General features: G+C 39.0%; 1 protein-coding gene across 1 annotated transcript; it reads left to right on the top strand.

The window, feature by feature from the left end:
• The first annotated feature begins 942 nt into the window (after positions 1 to 942).
• Positions 943 to 5,403, top strand: LOC128982001 (uncharacterized). Its single transcript, XM_054401030.1, has one exon. The coding sequence runs from the start codon at positions 943 to 945 to the stop codon at positions 5,401 to 5,403; it is 4,461 nt and encodes a 1,486-aa protein (XP_054257005.1).
• Positions 5,404 to 12,237: the final 6,834 nt, after the last annotated feature.

Here is a 12,237-nt window from a genome sequence, read left to right as displayed (position 1 = left end):
TTGCGTCACATTGAGGACGTGTTGACTAGGCTCAAACAGGCTGGACTCACAGTAAACCCTGAGAAGGTAACTTTTGCCCAGAATGAAATTTCCTTTTTGGGGCATATGGTTTCTTCCAGAGGAATACGCATTGATCCAGCCCGGACACAAGGTATTCGGGATTTCCCCGCCCCTAGGGACGCAAAGTGTGTAGCTCGTTTTGTGGGGATGGTGAATTTCTATCGCCGTTTCATCCCCAATGTTGCTGAAATTGCTGCTCCTCTCAATGCGCTCAGAAAGAAGGGAGCAAGGTTCGAATGGGGAGATGCGCAGCAGTCGGCTTTTGAGCGTCTCAAGGAGGCTATCATGCAGCCACCTGTGCTCAGGATGCCTGATTTATCTCGGCCGTTTGTTTTACAGACGGACGCCTCCTCCTGTGCCATTGGGGCTCAGCAAAAAGCACCGCGGTGCTTTCCCAGGAAATTGATGGTGTCAGACAACCAATTGCGTTTGCGTCACGCACCCTTACACCTTCAGAAAAGAAAGCTTCGTCTGTCTATGAACTGGAGTGCTTAGCGGTGGTGTTTGGCGTTGACAAGTTCCGGCGTTTCCTTGAACATGCCGAGTTTCTCCTTGAGACAGACAACCAGTGTTGGATATAGTATACAAACATTTCACTTAAATAATCTATGGTTTATATTTTGTATTGTCTTTTCCAGCTGCTATGAAAATATGAACTTTTATAATTTTGAGACATATGATTTTGGAATGAATTGTTATGTTGAAAATAGAAATAATTGTTTGGTAGCATTTTACTATGATTGAGTAACTTTTCTTTTGTGAATAATTAAATTATTTTCTGCTCATTATCTAGTCTATTTCTCTTTCCATTTTTGACTTTTAACATTTGGCGACCGTGACAGGACTGTATGAGTTCTTAACAAGATAGTCACTATTGAGATAATGGAAAGAAATAGGAAACTAAGAAAAACCTTCAGAACAGCATTTACCAGAATTTATAATGGGATAAATGAGGAGCTATGCAAAGATGAGCAAGACCTACACAATATAAAGGGTAAATTGAGCTCTCTGGAAGGTAAGATAGAAGAACTAAAAACTTTGGACAGGGAAATTTTAGATTTCTTACTTGATTCTGAAGCAGATGAAGAAGAGTTAAATGAAGAAGTTAGGCTAGCAGATGAATATGTAGAGAAGTTTAATCGAATTAGTTTAGCTGTACAGAGTAGATTGATTAGGCCTGGGTCTACTTCACCTGAGTCCAATGGATCTGTAATGAGTAAATCTACTGCTGTTAGGACTAAGCTGAAGCTACCTACTATTGAATTCACAAAGTTTAGCGGGGATTTGAAGGATTGGTTACCTTTTTGGGCACAATTCAAAAGAATAGATGATGACGAGAATATTGACGATATTGATAAATATCATTATCTTGTGCAGGCTACTATAGCTAATTCTAGGGCTCGTCAGCTGGTCGAAAGTTATCCTGCTACCGCTGAGAACTATTCAAAAGCTTTGCAAAGTCTTAAAAGTCGTTTTGGTAGAGATGACCTTCTCATAGAAGTGTATATTAGAGAGCTTTTGAAGTTAGTGCTGAGTAATTTAAACAGTAAGGTAGAAGTTTCTTGCATTTACGATAAACTGGAAACCCAACTAAGAGCATTGGAGACATTAGGAGTAACAACTGACAAATGTTCTGCTATGTTATATCCTCTTATAGAGTCTTGTTTGCCCGAGGAACTGTTGAGAGCTTGGCAGCGTCACTCCGGCTATGAAGTTGATGCTGAACTTAATAGACTTGATGGTTTGATGAAGTTTCTGCAAAAGGAGGTTGCTAACGAGGAAAGGATTACTCTAGCCGCATCTGGTTTTGAAAATAGTAAGCAACCTAACCTACAGCCTAAAGTAAGTAAATCTACTGTATTTCGACCTAAGCCTAGTTACGCCAGACATACTGAAATGATGCCGACAGCTGCTGGTTTAGTTTACCCAACGAAGTCTGATAAGTTAAATACTAAAGACGTTAAATGTATGTTTTGTGGTTCTAACCACTTAGCTGAAAACTGTAAAGACAGTAAATTGACAGTAGATGAGAAGGTGAAAATCGTTGGGAAAAATGGTTGTTGCTTTACTTGCTTAAAGTATGGTCATAGGAGTGTGCAATGTAAAGTTAGAGTAAAATGTCCCATCTGTGGAAAGAGGCACACTGCTGTTATGTGTAGGGCATCTGATGCAAAAGGAAGTTCATTGAGTGAACAACCAGGCAAAGAAAGTTCTCTAGCAAACAATGTTCACACAGAAGTGTTTTTACAAACCTTTCTAGTAAAAATTAGAAACCAAAATCGAGAGCGAACAGCACGTGCTTTAATAGATACGGGATCACAGCGATCTTATATTTTGAAAAATACAGCAAAGGAATTTGGCTACGACATAGTCAGAAGGGAGAAGCTAGCTCATGCTTTATTTGGTGGCACTAGTACTGAAACAATTGAACATGCGTGTTATAAGGTTAGACTAAGTGACTTAAATAACAGCTATGCCTGCAATTTTGACGTTCTTGATCAAGATATAATTTGTAACGATGTTACAACAGTTAAGCCTGGTCCTTGGTCCATAGAGCTTGGAACACTGGGAATTAATATAACAGATGGAGACGGGCCTATTGAAGTTCTGATAGGTGCAGACGTTGCCGGGAAACTTTACACTGAGAAACGATATCTGCTTTCCAACGGGTTAGTTGCGATGCACACTTTGTTGGGCTGGACTTTAATGGGAAGAACTACAGTTGAAGGGAATGACAGGTCCAGTTCTATGGCAGTAATTTCTTTACTTTCCCCTATTGATAATAAATCAATTTCAGATTTGTGGAGTTTGGATGTTTTAGGAATCAAGGATCCAGTGGAGGTCAAGAGTGAATCTTCAGTTAAAAGTAGAACAATGGAACATTTTGTAGAATCTGTTTCAGTGGAAAATGATGGCAGATATCAGGTCAAATTGCCATGGGTTGATGATCACCCGCCGTTACCTACTAATTCAAAAGTAGCACAGAAGAGACTCAGTAATCTTACAAATAAACTTAATTCTAGTGGATATCTTAGTTCATATCAACAGGTGTTGTCTGACTGGGAGGAATTAGGTATCATAGAGAAGGTTAACGATGCTGATTTGGAAATTGGTCACTACCTACCGCATCGACATGTGATAAAAGAAAACAGTCTTACCACGAAATTGAGACCTGTATTTGATGCATCCGCTAAAGAAAAGAATCAGCCCTCGTTGAACGATTGTCTAGAAAAAGGGGACAATCTAATTGAATTGATTCCGTCCATATTAAATCGTTTTAGACTACACAGATATGGAGTTGTTGCTGACATCGAGAAGGCTTTTCTTCAGATTGGTGTACATACGGATGATAGAGATTTTCTTCGTTTTTTGTGGATTAATGAAGATGGTCAATTGGTTGTTTACAGACACGCTAGAGTGGTCTTTGGAGTTACCTGTAGCCCATTTATGCTAAGTGCAGTAATAAAACTTCATTTAGAAAAAACATTAGACTTGATAGATTCTGGATCGTTAAACTACTCAAGAAAAGTAGTAGAGACACTGTCGAGAAGTTTCTATGTAGATAACTGTATGGCAAGTTTTGATGACTTAACAGATTTGAATCTATTTGTAGATCAAGCGACTTCTGTAATGAAAGATGCTAGATTCTGTCTTCGGAGTTGGGAGTGCACAGACATTCAGAGTTTCAAAAATGATTCTACCTTGACACCTATCTTAGGTTTAAATTGGAACAAAAATACTGACATGATTGAGTTGAATTTTGAAAACTTTGAGTTTAAAGAGCCTGAAATAGTCACAAAGAGATCTATTTTGTCTTTTGCTCACAAGTTGTTTGACCCCATAGGTATAACTTGTCCTGCTACACTCTTGCCTAAGATATTGCTGCAGAAAACGTGGGAAAGTAAAATTGGATGGGATGACAAGGTTTCAGAAGAAATAAAACTTTTGTTTTTAGATTGGGCAAAGCAACTTGAGATTTTTTCAAATTTGAAAATTCCAAGATATTTTGGAAATGAAATCGGAGGGAATATTTCTTGGACAGTTCACTGTTTTTGTGATGCAAGCCAGGACGCTTATGCGGCCGCTGTTTTCCTGAGGGGTGAATCTAATGGACTTGTAACAGTTCAATTAGTTCAAGCGAAGAGTAGAGTTACACCTGTCAAGAAGATGACTATTCCTCGACTGGAGTTATTGGCGGCTACCATTGGCGCTCGTCTAACTGACAACGTCTTAAAGAGTTTGGAATTTGAAAATGTCAAAACATTTTATTGGACCAACTCAACCACCGTTTTGTCATGGATTCGTCGAGAAGATTACTGGGGAGTGTTTGTTTGGAACCGAGTAAAGGAAATAAGATCCCTTAGTAGCATCGAATCATGGAATCATGTTCCAGGCCATATGAATCCAGCTGATTTGCCGTCACGTGGATGTTCTCCTAAGCAGCTAGTAGAGTCGAAATGGTGGGAGGGACCACAATGGCTAAGAAACTCATCAAACTTGTGGCCTAACCAAAACTTCAGTGATGATTGTGATGAGAAAGAAGTAAATTCTGAACTTAGGAAGATCAAATCAACTACAAAGATTCTGATTAATTCAAAACCTGAACCAGATTGTTGGTATTACAGATATTTCTACAGATTTGATAAAGTCGTCAGATTGGGAGGCTGGTGGGAAAGACTCATAAGACTATTGAAACAGCTTCTTCGCACAGTCTTAGGAAGAGCTAGTTTGACTTATGAAGAATTTTTGACCGTTTTGTGCAGTTGTGAATCTGTCATAAATAGTAGACCCTTGACTTACATTTCAGAAGACAGCCATGACATGGAAGTTTTGACGCCAGCTATGTTTTTGAATGGTACGAAGGAGTATGGAGTTATTGATTTGGAGCAGATCAACTACACAAATTTGTCTCGACGTTGGAACTTTAAATTAAAATTAAAAGAAGATCTTGAACAAAGATTTAGAAGCGAATATTTAAGTCAATTGGTGTTACATTCGAAGAAGAAGAAATCTCGTCAAGTGCAAGTTGGAGAAATTGTTTTACTTGGAAGCGACAATACCAAACGGATGGACTGGCCTTTGGCGAAGATTGAGAAGATACTTCCTGGAAAAGATGGCAACATACGTCTTGTGGAAATGAAAACATCAAAAGGAACAGTGCTGAGACCCATACAACATGTGTTTCCACTTGAATTGGTCCAGCAGAAAGACAATCAAGATGGTAATGAAACATTCGAAATGGAAGATGAACAAGTAGCTGAAGGTGTTGGTCGTGAACATGATCAACCTGTTTACACACAAAGAGGAAGAAAAATTATACCCCCACGAAGATACCTGGATTAATAATTAATATTTTGACTTTGCAAGTCAAAAGGTGGGAGAATGTTGGATATAGTATACAAACATTTCACTTAAATAATCTATGGTTTATATTTTGTATTGTCTTTTCCAGCTGCTATGAAAATATGAACTTTTATAATTTTGAGACATATGATTTTGGAATGAATTGTTATGTTGAAAATAGAAATAATTGTTTGGTAGCATTTTACTATGATTGAGTAACTTTTCATTTGTGAATAATTAAATTATTTTCTGCTCATTATCTAGTCTATTTCTCTTTCCATTTTTGACTTTTAACAACCAGGCTCTTTCTTGGCTGCTGGCGCACCCTCGCCAGCTTGGTAAGATAGGGCGTTGGGTTGTCAAAATTTCTGCCTTAAAATTTAAGGTACAGCATGTGCGGGGTACGCAGAACATCATCGCCGATCCCTTGTCTCGGATGTATCACGACGCTCCCACACCTGGAGAAAATCCCAGCTGTGGTGCGGTGCTGTTGGAGTTTCCCCTGGCGTTTGGAGACATTGCTCCGCACCAGCGTTCTGATCCCGAGCTCGGTCCCCTCATGCAAGGCATCGAGTCTGGCACCCCAAAGCCCCCGTACTCCCTCTCCAAGGGAGTCCTCTGTTGTCGTCCCAGGTATGGAGGCGGTACCCGCATTGTTCTCCCTTGTGCTTTGGTTCCCATGGTGTTTGCCTACTTCCATTCTTCTCCTGTAGGTGGGCACCTGGGCATTCACAAAACCATTGCGAAAATCCGCAAGGAGTTCATTTGGAAGGGAATGGACAGAGACATTGCCGAAAGGGTGAGAGCTTGCAAGCTTTGTTGTCTAAGCAAGCCCGCACAAAACTCCGAACTTGGTCTGTTGGCCTCGGAGGTCGCCAGCCGACCCTTTGAGAAGGTTTTCATCGACTATGTGGGCCCGTTCCCACGTAGCAGGTCAGGTAACACCTACCTACTCGTTTGCGTTGACGCCTTCTTGAAATTTTGTTGGTTGTTTCCCCTCCGTCAAGCGACCACCAGCCTCACCCTCAAGGCTTTGAAGAGCCGTCTGTTCCAAAACTTTGGCGTTCCCACCCAACTTGTCACTGACAATGGTCCTCAATTCACCTCAAAGGAGTTCCACCGTTTTTGTTTCGGACTTGGGGTGGAACATATCACCACATCTCCGTATTATCCCCAACCTTCTCATGCCGAGCGTTTCAATCGCAGCCTGAAGGCTGCGTTGATTGCCTACCATGCAGAAAAACAAACCACTTCGGACGAGTCACTTGAGTGGCTCCAGTTGGCTTTCAACTCTGCCCGGCATGAGAGTCACAAAGCCGTGCCTTTCGAATTGTTCCTTGGTTACCCACCCTCTTCTCCACTCTCAAATTTTTGGGGAGTGGCGGAGTTGTTACCTGTTCCTGGCGTTAGTGACGTCCGAAAGTCATGGGACGCTGCTAAGAGAAATCTCATTGCCAGCAGGGAAAGGGTGCGGAAACGGTACAATGAAGGACGCAAGGCAAATCCTTTCAAGGTTGGTGATTTAGTGTTTTGTCAAACTCATCCAATCAGTTGTGCTGCAGACAAGCGTGCTGCGAAGTTGTGTTATCGGTGGTCTGGTCCACACAAAATCGTGAAATTTTTGTCTCCTGTCACCGTGAGGCTTGCTCACCCCGACACAGGGGTCATTTTCAGAAAGGCCCACATCTCCCAATTGAAGGCTTTTCGGGGACAACCAGATCTTAGGATAGGTTAGGATAGGTTCCTGCCCTGTAGGCCTGATCACCCTGCAGTGTAGGAATGTGAACTGCTCTGTTGTGTCGAATTTGTTTCTTTGCCATTGCTGGGCCCAGCAAAATTATCCCCTGGAAGTGAGTTTTCCTTCCAGAAGACAGAGTCGTTGACCTGGTTTTCTGTTGTTGCCCCGGGAGGTTAGGTTTTCGTGGGGGAGGTTGTGCCGTGTGTATGTGCTCAACGCTCTACGGCACTGTTTAATTTGTTGCGTGGTTGGTACTACTGGCTGCGTCTGCTGGACGTTTCGTTCGGGTGACTTTGTGGCTCCCGTTTTCTCAGACTTTGGGTTTGAGATTGTTCCAAAACTACGGGGTTTTCTTCCGGAAGAGTTTTCTTTTGTGAACCCTGAAGTTTTTACTTTCATAGATCCCTTTCACACAGCTCAGTATGGAGCATTTCTGCGAGTAGAGTTTCCATACCACGGGTAAGTTGAATTCGCCAGGCCTAGTCCTCGCTTATTTCATTTTGTTTCATTTTTCACTGTTTCACTATTGTTCAGAAGTGTTTTTTTAGAGCCAGTTTGATGTTTATTGTACTGTTTTCTGAGAGTTTCGAGTCCACTAGATAACACAATGTGCATGCCTCGTTGAGTTAACTTGATCAGTACAAGTGATATTAAAGGTTGAGCCAATTTTCATGTTAAGGTTAAAAGACCAAGTTAAAGTGTTAACATCATTTCTGTGTCATTTCGAGTCATTTTGTGTAATTTTTTGTGTTTAACTGTGAGCTGGTCTGGACCCAATCATGTTAAAAGCTTCTAGGCTAGTTATAATTCTGTTTGTGCTAGTAACTTTTGCTAGCCTAAATTTTTGCTCTGGTCAATTACAGTAGCCTAGCCAAGATAATAACTTAAATATCCGTTTTGTTTGTTCTTAAACTTGTGAATAGTAAGCAAGCACATTCATGCATTTTCATTCATGTGAGATCATGTAACTATTCTCTAGAAAACAATGTTTGAATAGGCTAGACACTAGAACAGCTTTTGTAAAAATGTGGTCGCTGACTGCAGGTAAAGAGAATGTTTTACGCTCTTTTGATTTATTCATACCTAGTGCCAACTAAATATATGGACTCTGAGACATGTTAGCCTTAATTAGGCCAGGTCAGTGATCTATACTTTGTATCAGGGTCGGCGACTCCACTTGAAACCTGCCACCATTAGAATGCTAACAACTGCACCACGATGAGCCTTCTCCCAGGCGGATGGGACCGCGCCGCACCACTGACTGTGCACCACCACCCACTGATGGCGATACCTACACAGCTAGGCCTATGTCTACTCCGGCCTAATACCGTGCTGCAGTGTCTGGGAAGCGGCCACCATGTTCTCGGCCTACTTCTACTTCCTGCTAACTCACCTGGATGCCAGCAAGGTTTTACGGTCAGGTCAGTCCAGCCCATTTGGAGAGTCTCATCCATCATGAAGAAATCTCACTCAACATAGGCTTTTTATTTAACTTATATAACAAAAATCTGTAATCTTTTTACCTGCAATTTAACTAATTAGTCTTTCCTCTCTAAATTTACTTACTTAATATTTTATTCAAATTTTAAATTCCTTTTCTTTTAATTCTGTTTCACACCCCTTGATTGAGGGTAAAACCTTTTTTGCCCTTGACGGTTAATTTTAACCGCTTGGAAATAATTATTAGGCTTTGCGAGGCGACCACATTTGTTGATATGTGTAAATGTTTTTCATGTTCGTTTAGATGTAAAAATTATTTATTTTAATGTAGGCCTAGGACTAAAGGTATTAAATTAATGGTTCTTAAATGACTTTTTATAAGGTGGCCACCTAAGCTAACTTGTTTTAAATTTGTTTGAGATAGTACACTAAATGTTTTTACAAAATGTCACTTAAGCCTAACTTGAATTTCCATTTTAAATTAAATTTTTTTTTAACTAAAGAAATTTTAAAATATTTTTAAAGCTTTAATTATTATATCTTGGCTAGGGCAATGTCTTATTTATTATTGTTATTTATTATTGTTGCATTTATATATATATATTGAAATGAATAAATTTATATTTGTGTCCAGCCAGCTCTTGTGTTGTCATTGTTGGTCCTCCACCTCAGCAATATTGTGCCGGAATCCCACCATTGATTTTGCGCATCCAAGGGCTTCACCCTTTTGATCAATGGAGTTGGGAATTCGGTTACAAAACTTATACAACCTTACTTAAACACTAGAGTTTATTATAACACAGTAGCGGGCTTTCTTCATAAACAGATATACAACTAACAGACAATCAATATTTACTTTAAGTATGTATATAGAGTTAAAAATAAAATATTACAAACAATATTTATATGGAATAAAAAGCTAACCACAAAACCTGATGTGATGGGTTTCTATTCTAGCGAGTCAGAGGTCAGTTCTACCTCTTGAGATAATTTACATTTAGAAATATGAGTCACAATTTGCCTATCAATACGCTCATATCACCCATAATCACACCCATAATTTTCATCCAAAACGTCCTTGTTTATAAATAATATAATACGTTATAAAGAAATTAACTGCTTATTCTAAATAGGGCTTATGAGATATTAATGATATTTCGTTCATGAAATATTTCGTTACCCAATGTGAATACACAACCTTGAAAACCGGAAATTTTCTAATATGAAAATAGTATTTATTTTTAAATCCTGGGTATATATAACAATTAAAAAACAAATCTGCCTGTCGCCAAAGGGACGTGGTGAAAGTGGACGTTGTGTACGTGGTAAAATGTGATGGCTTATTGTGTGATAGCTTTCTGACTTATAGTTAGAGATTTGTATGTAAGGAGTCATCTAACCAGCTGCTAGAAAATATTTCTTCAATGATAAACAAATCTATAAGGCTTTGTGCCCTTACTTGTGAGGTTATGAATAATTTAGTATTTTTATTAAAGGGAAACAAATATTTGGAACAGTAATATCACCAGATACAAAACACATATCTAAGAATGAATTTTTTATTTTGAAAACAGTTACTTAATAATGTCACTTGACAAATTACCTACTTAAATAATGTAAAGTTGTTATAAATGTGTTGACAGCAAAAGCCTATAGACAAACGTTTTCTTTCGTTTTTGTTTGTAACTGAATTGAAAATGTACATTTTTTTTATTATGTAACAAGTACTTTCTTTGGTAAATTTGGTATTCTTTGGTAAAGGAAGTATTGGTACTTTATTTGTTTAAAGGTTTAGAAGGATCATATTATCCTTCGATAAAATGTCTATATGAACTGAACTTATTGTAAACTAAATTTTGTGTGTAACGGCGGGATTTATCATTCTGGTAACCGAGCGCTATTGGTACTTTACTGTATTTGTACAAAGGTTTAGAAAGATGATATTATACTTCGATAAAATGTTTACATGAACTAAACTTATTGTAAACTAAATTTTGTGTGTAATGACGGGATTAATAATTCTGGTTACCGAGAGCGGGCGCTCGGTGGCTGTAGATCAAGTACCACTTGCCCGTGCCTTCCCGGAACCGGCATGCGATACACCACCACCGAGTGGTCAGTGATCTCACGGCGGTCATTTATTCACCCACGGCTCCAGCTTGTCGTCATCAATGAATATTGATCATCAGTTGCTGGCTGTGCATCAAAGTAGAAAATTGCTCTTGTAGATAAACGTTGTTTATCACATAACGTTTCTAAAAAGGTTTTAAAATAATTGTCAACGTTTCTTTTGTGAACATTATAAGGTAAGACATGCTATCAATCATTTATTTACAGTATTTCAAGACTTAAATCCTAAGTAGTTTAATGTTTTAAGATATTTCTGTTAGTGTTTTTTACATTGTGCACTCGTTAGATTTACTTTCAATAATTTTCTAATATTATAAACATTGGAGTAATCGGCATGTCTATACGTAAAGATAAAGATGTACAAATTTATCATTGCTTTAAGCTTAACCATTTATACTCAAAGTTTTATATCAATGCTATATTTGTACAACATTATATTGCATTGAAGTAATTTTATAATTACGTTTCACATGCAAGCTTCTGATTGGCCAGGCGCGGACCAATCGGAAGCCGTCCCATGGGGATCAAAGACAGAGTAGCGACTATGCATTAAACACTTAACAGCATGTACTCACGGTAGAATCATGGCCGTCTTTTCTAGGGTAGCGGCCAGCGTGAATTGGCAACGTCACGCCAAGCATCTTCTCGCGGTCGTTTCACCATTACGGTAGTACGGAACTAGTGGTCGCGGTTTAAATATACTGCATTTTTACACCCTTACAATTGAGATAAAACTTTTAAATTCGGTAGAGAGCTAGCAAACATACCCTTTATACCAATGGTGAAGTTTTGAATATAAAAACTTCTTTTCGTAGTATATATAAATATTTTTAAATTAACGCACGAGAAAAAGTTTGGAAAAGTAAAGTGAAAAAGTTGGTCGCCTACTAAAATTGTTGTTTGTTGGTCAGAGAAGTTTGATCTGTCAATAAGGTTGTAGATAATTATATATTTTTTACTGTTTGTGTTTAACTTTTCTTTTCATCATGCTTAGTTTTGCTAAAATCTTGGGCTGACCACTCCAGCAGAGCGACAACATCTAGTTTTATGGCGCGGCACGGCGTGCAGCTGCCCGCAAGTTGTAAAGTAGTATCGCATAGCTAATTATTGTAGGCCTACTGAATTATTTCAAGCAGGTTAATGCCTTTGATTATCCTCAAGAATATTACTTTCGTAGCAAATATTATATACATTCCCTTAACCAGTATAGAAGTTCAGTTATAACTATAAAAGTTTTACCTTTAAAGTATTGTTTTCAATATAAACTACTAACTGACTTGATAACACTTTTGAATGCTTGCCAATTGTCCAGAGGAACGTAGCCCTAGAGGCTGGTATGACCAGAGACTTTGCCACCTTGGTACCGGGGATATCACTTTTGATAGCCTAGCTCAGTGGAGAAGGGCGTGAGTGGTGGGGGAAATTCGTAGCTCATCCAAGTCTGGATTACTGACAGCAGATCACCCTTAAATGTTTACCAAGTTGGTCGGGATTTGCTCGAGAGAGGGCGCCTACTGTTGTTAGAA

This window comes from Macrosteles quadrilineatus, unplaced genomic scaffold, assembly GCF_028750875.1.
Source record: "Macrosteles quadrilineatus isolate MER2022 unplaced genomic scaffold, UCM_ALF_1.0 Scaffold_76__1_contigs__length_560249, whole genome shotgun sequence".
In the NCBI taxonomy this organism is placed as follows: Eukaryota; Metazoa; Arthropoda; class Insecta; order Hemiptera; family Cicadellidae; genus Macrosteles; species Macrosteles quadrilineatus.
Note: the sequence above shows the minus strand (reverse complement) of the source record. Positions and strands in the feature narration are given on the sequence as shown.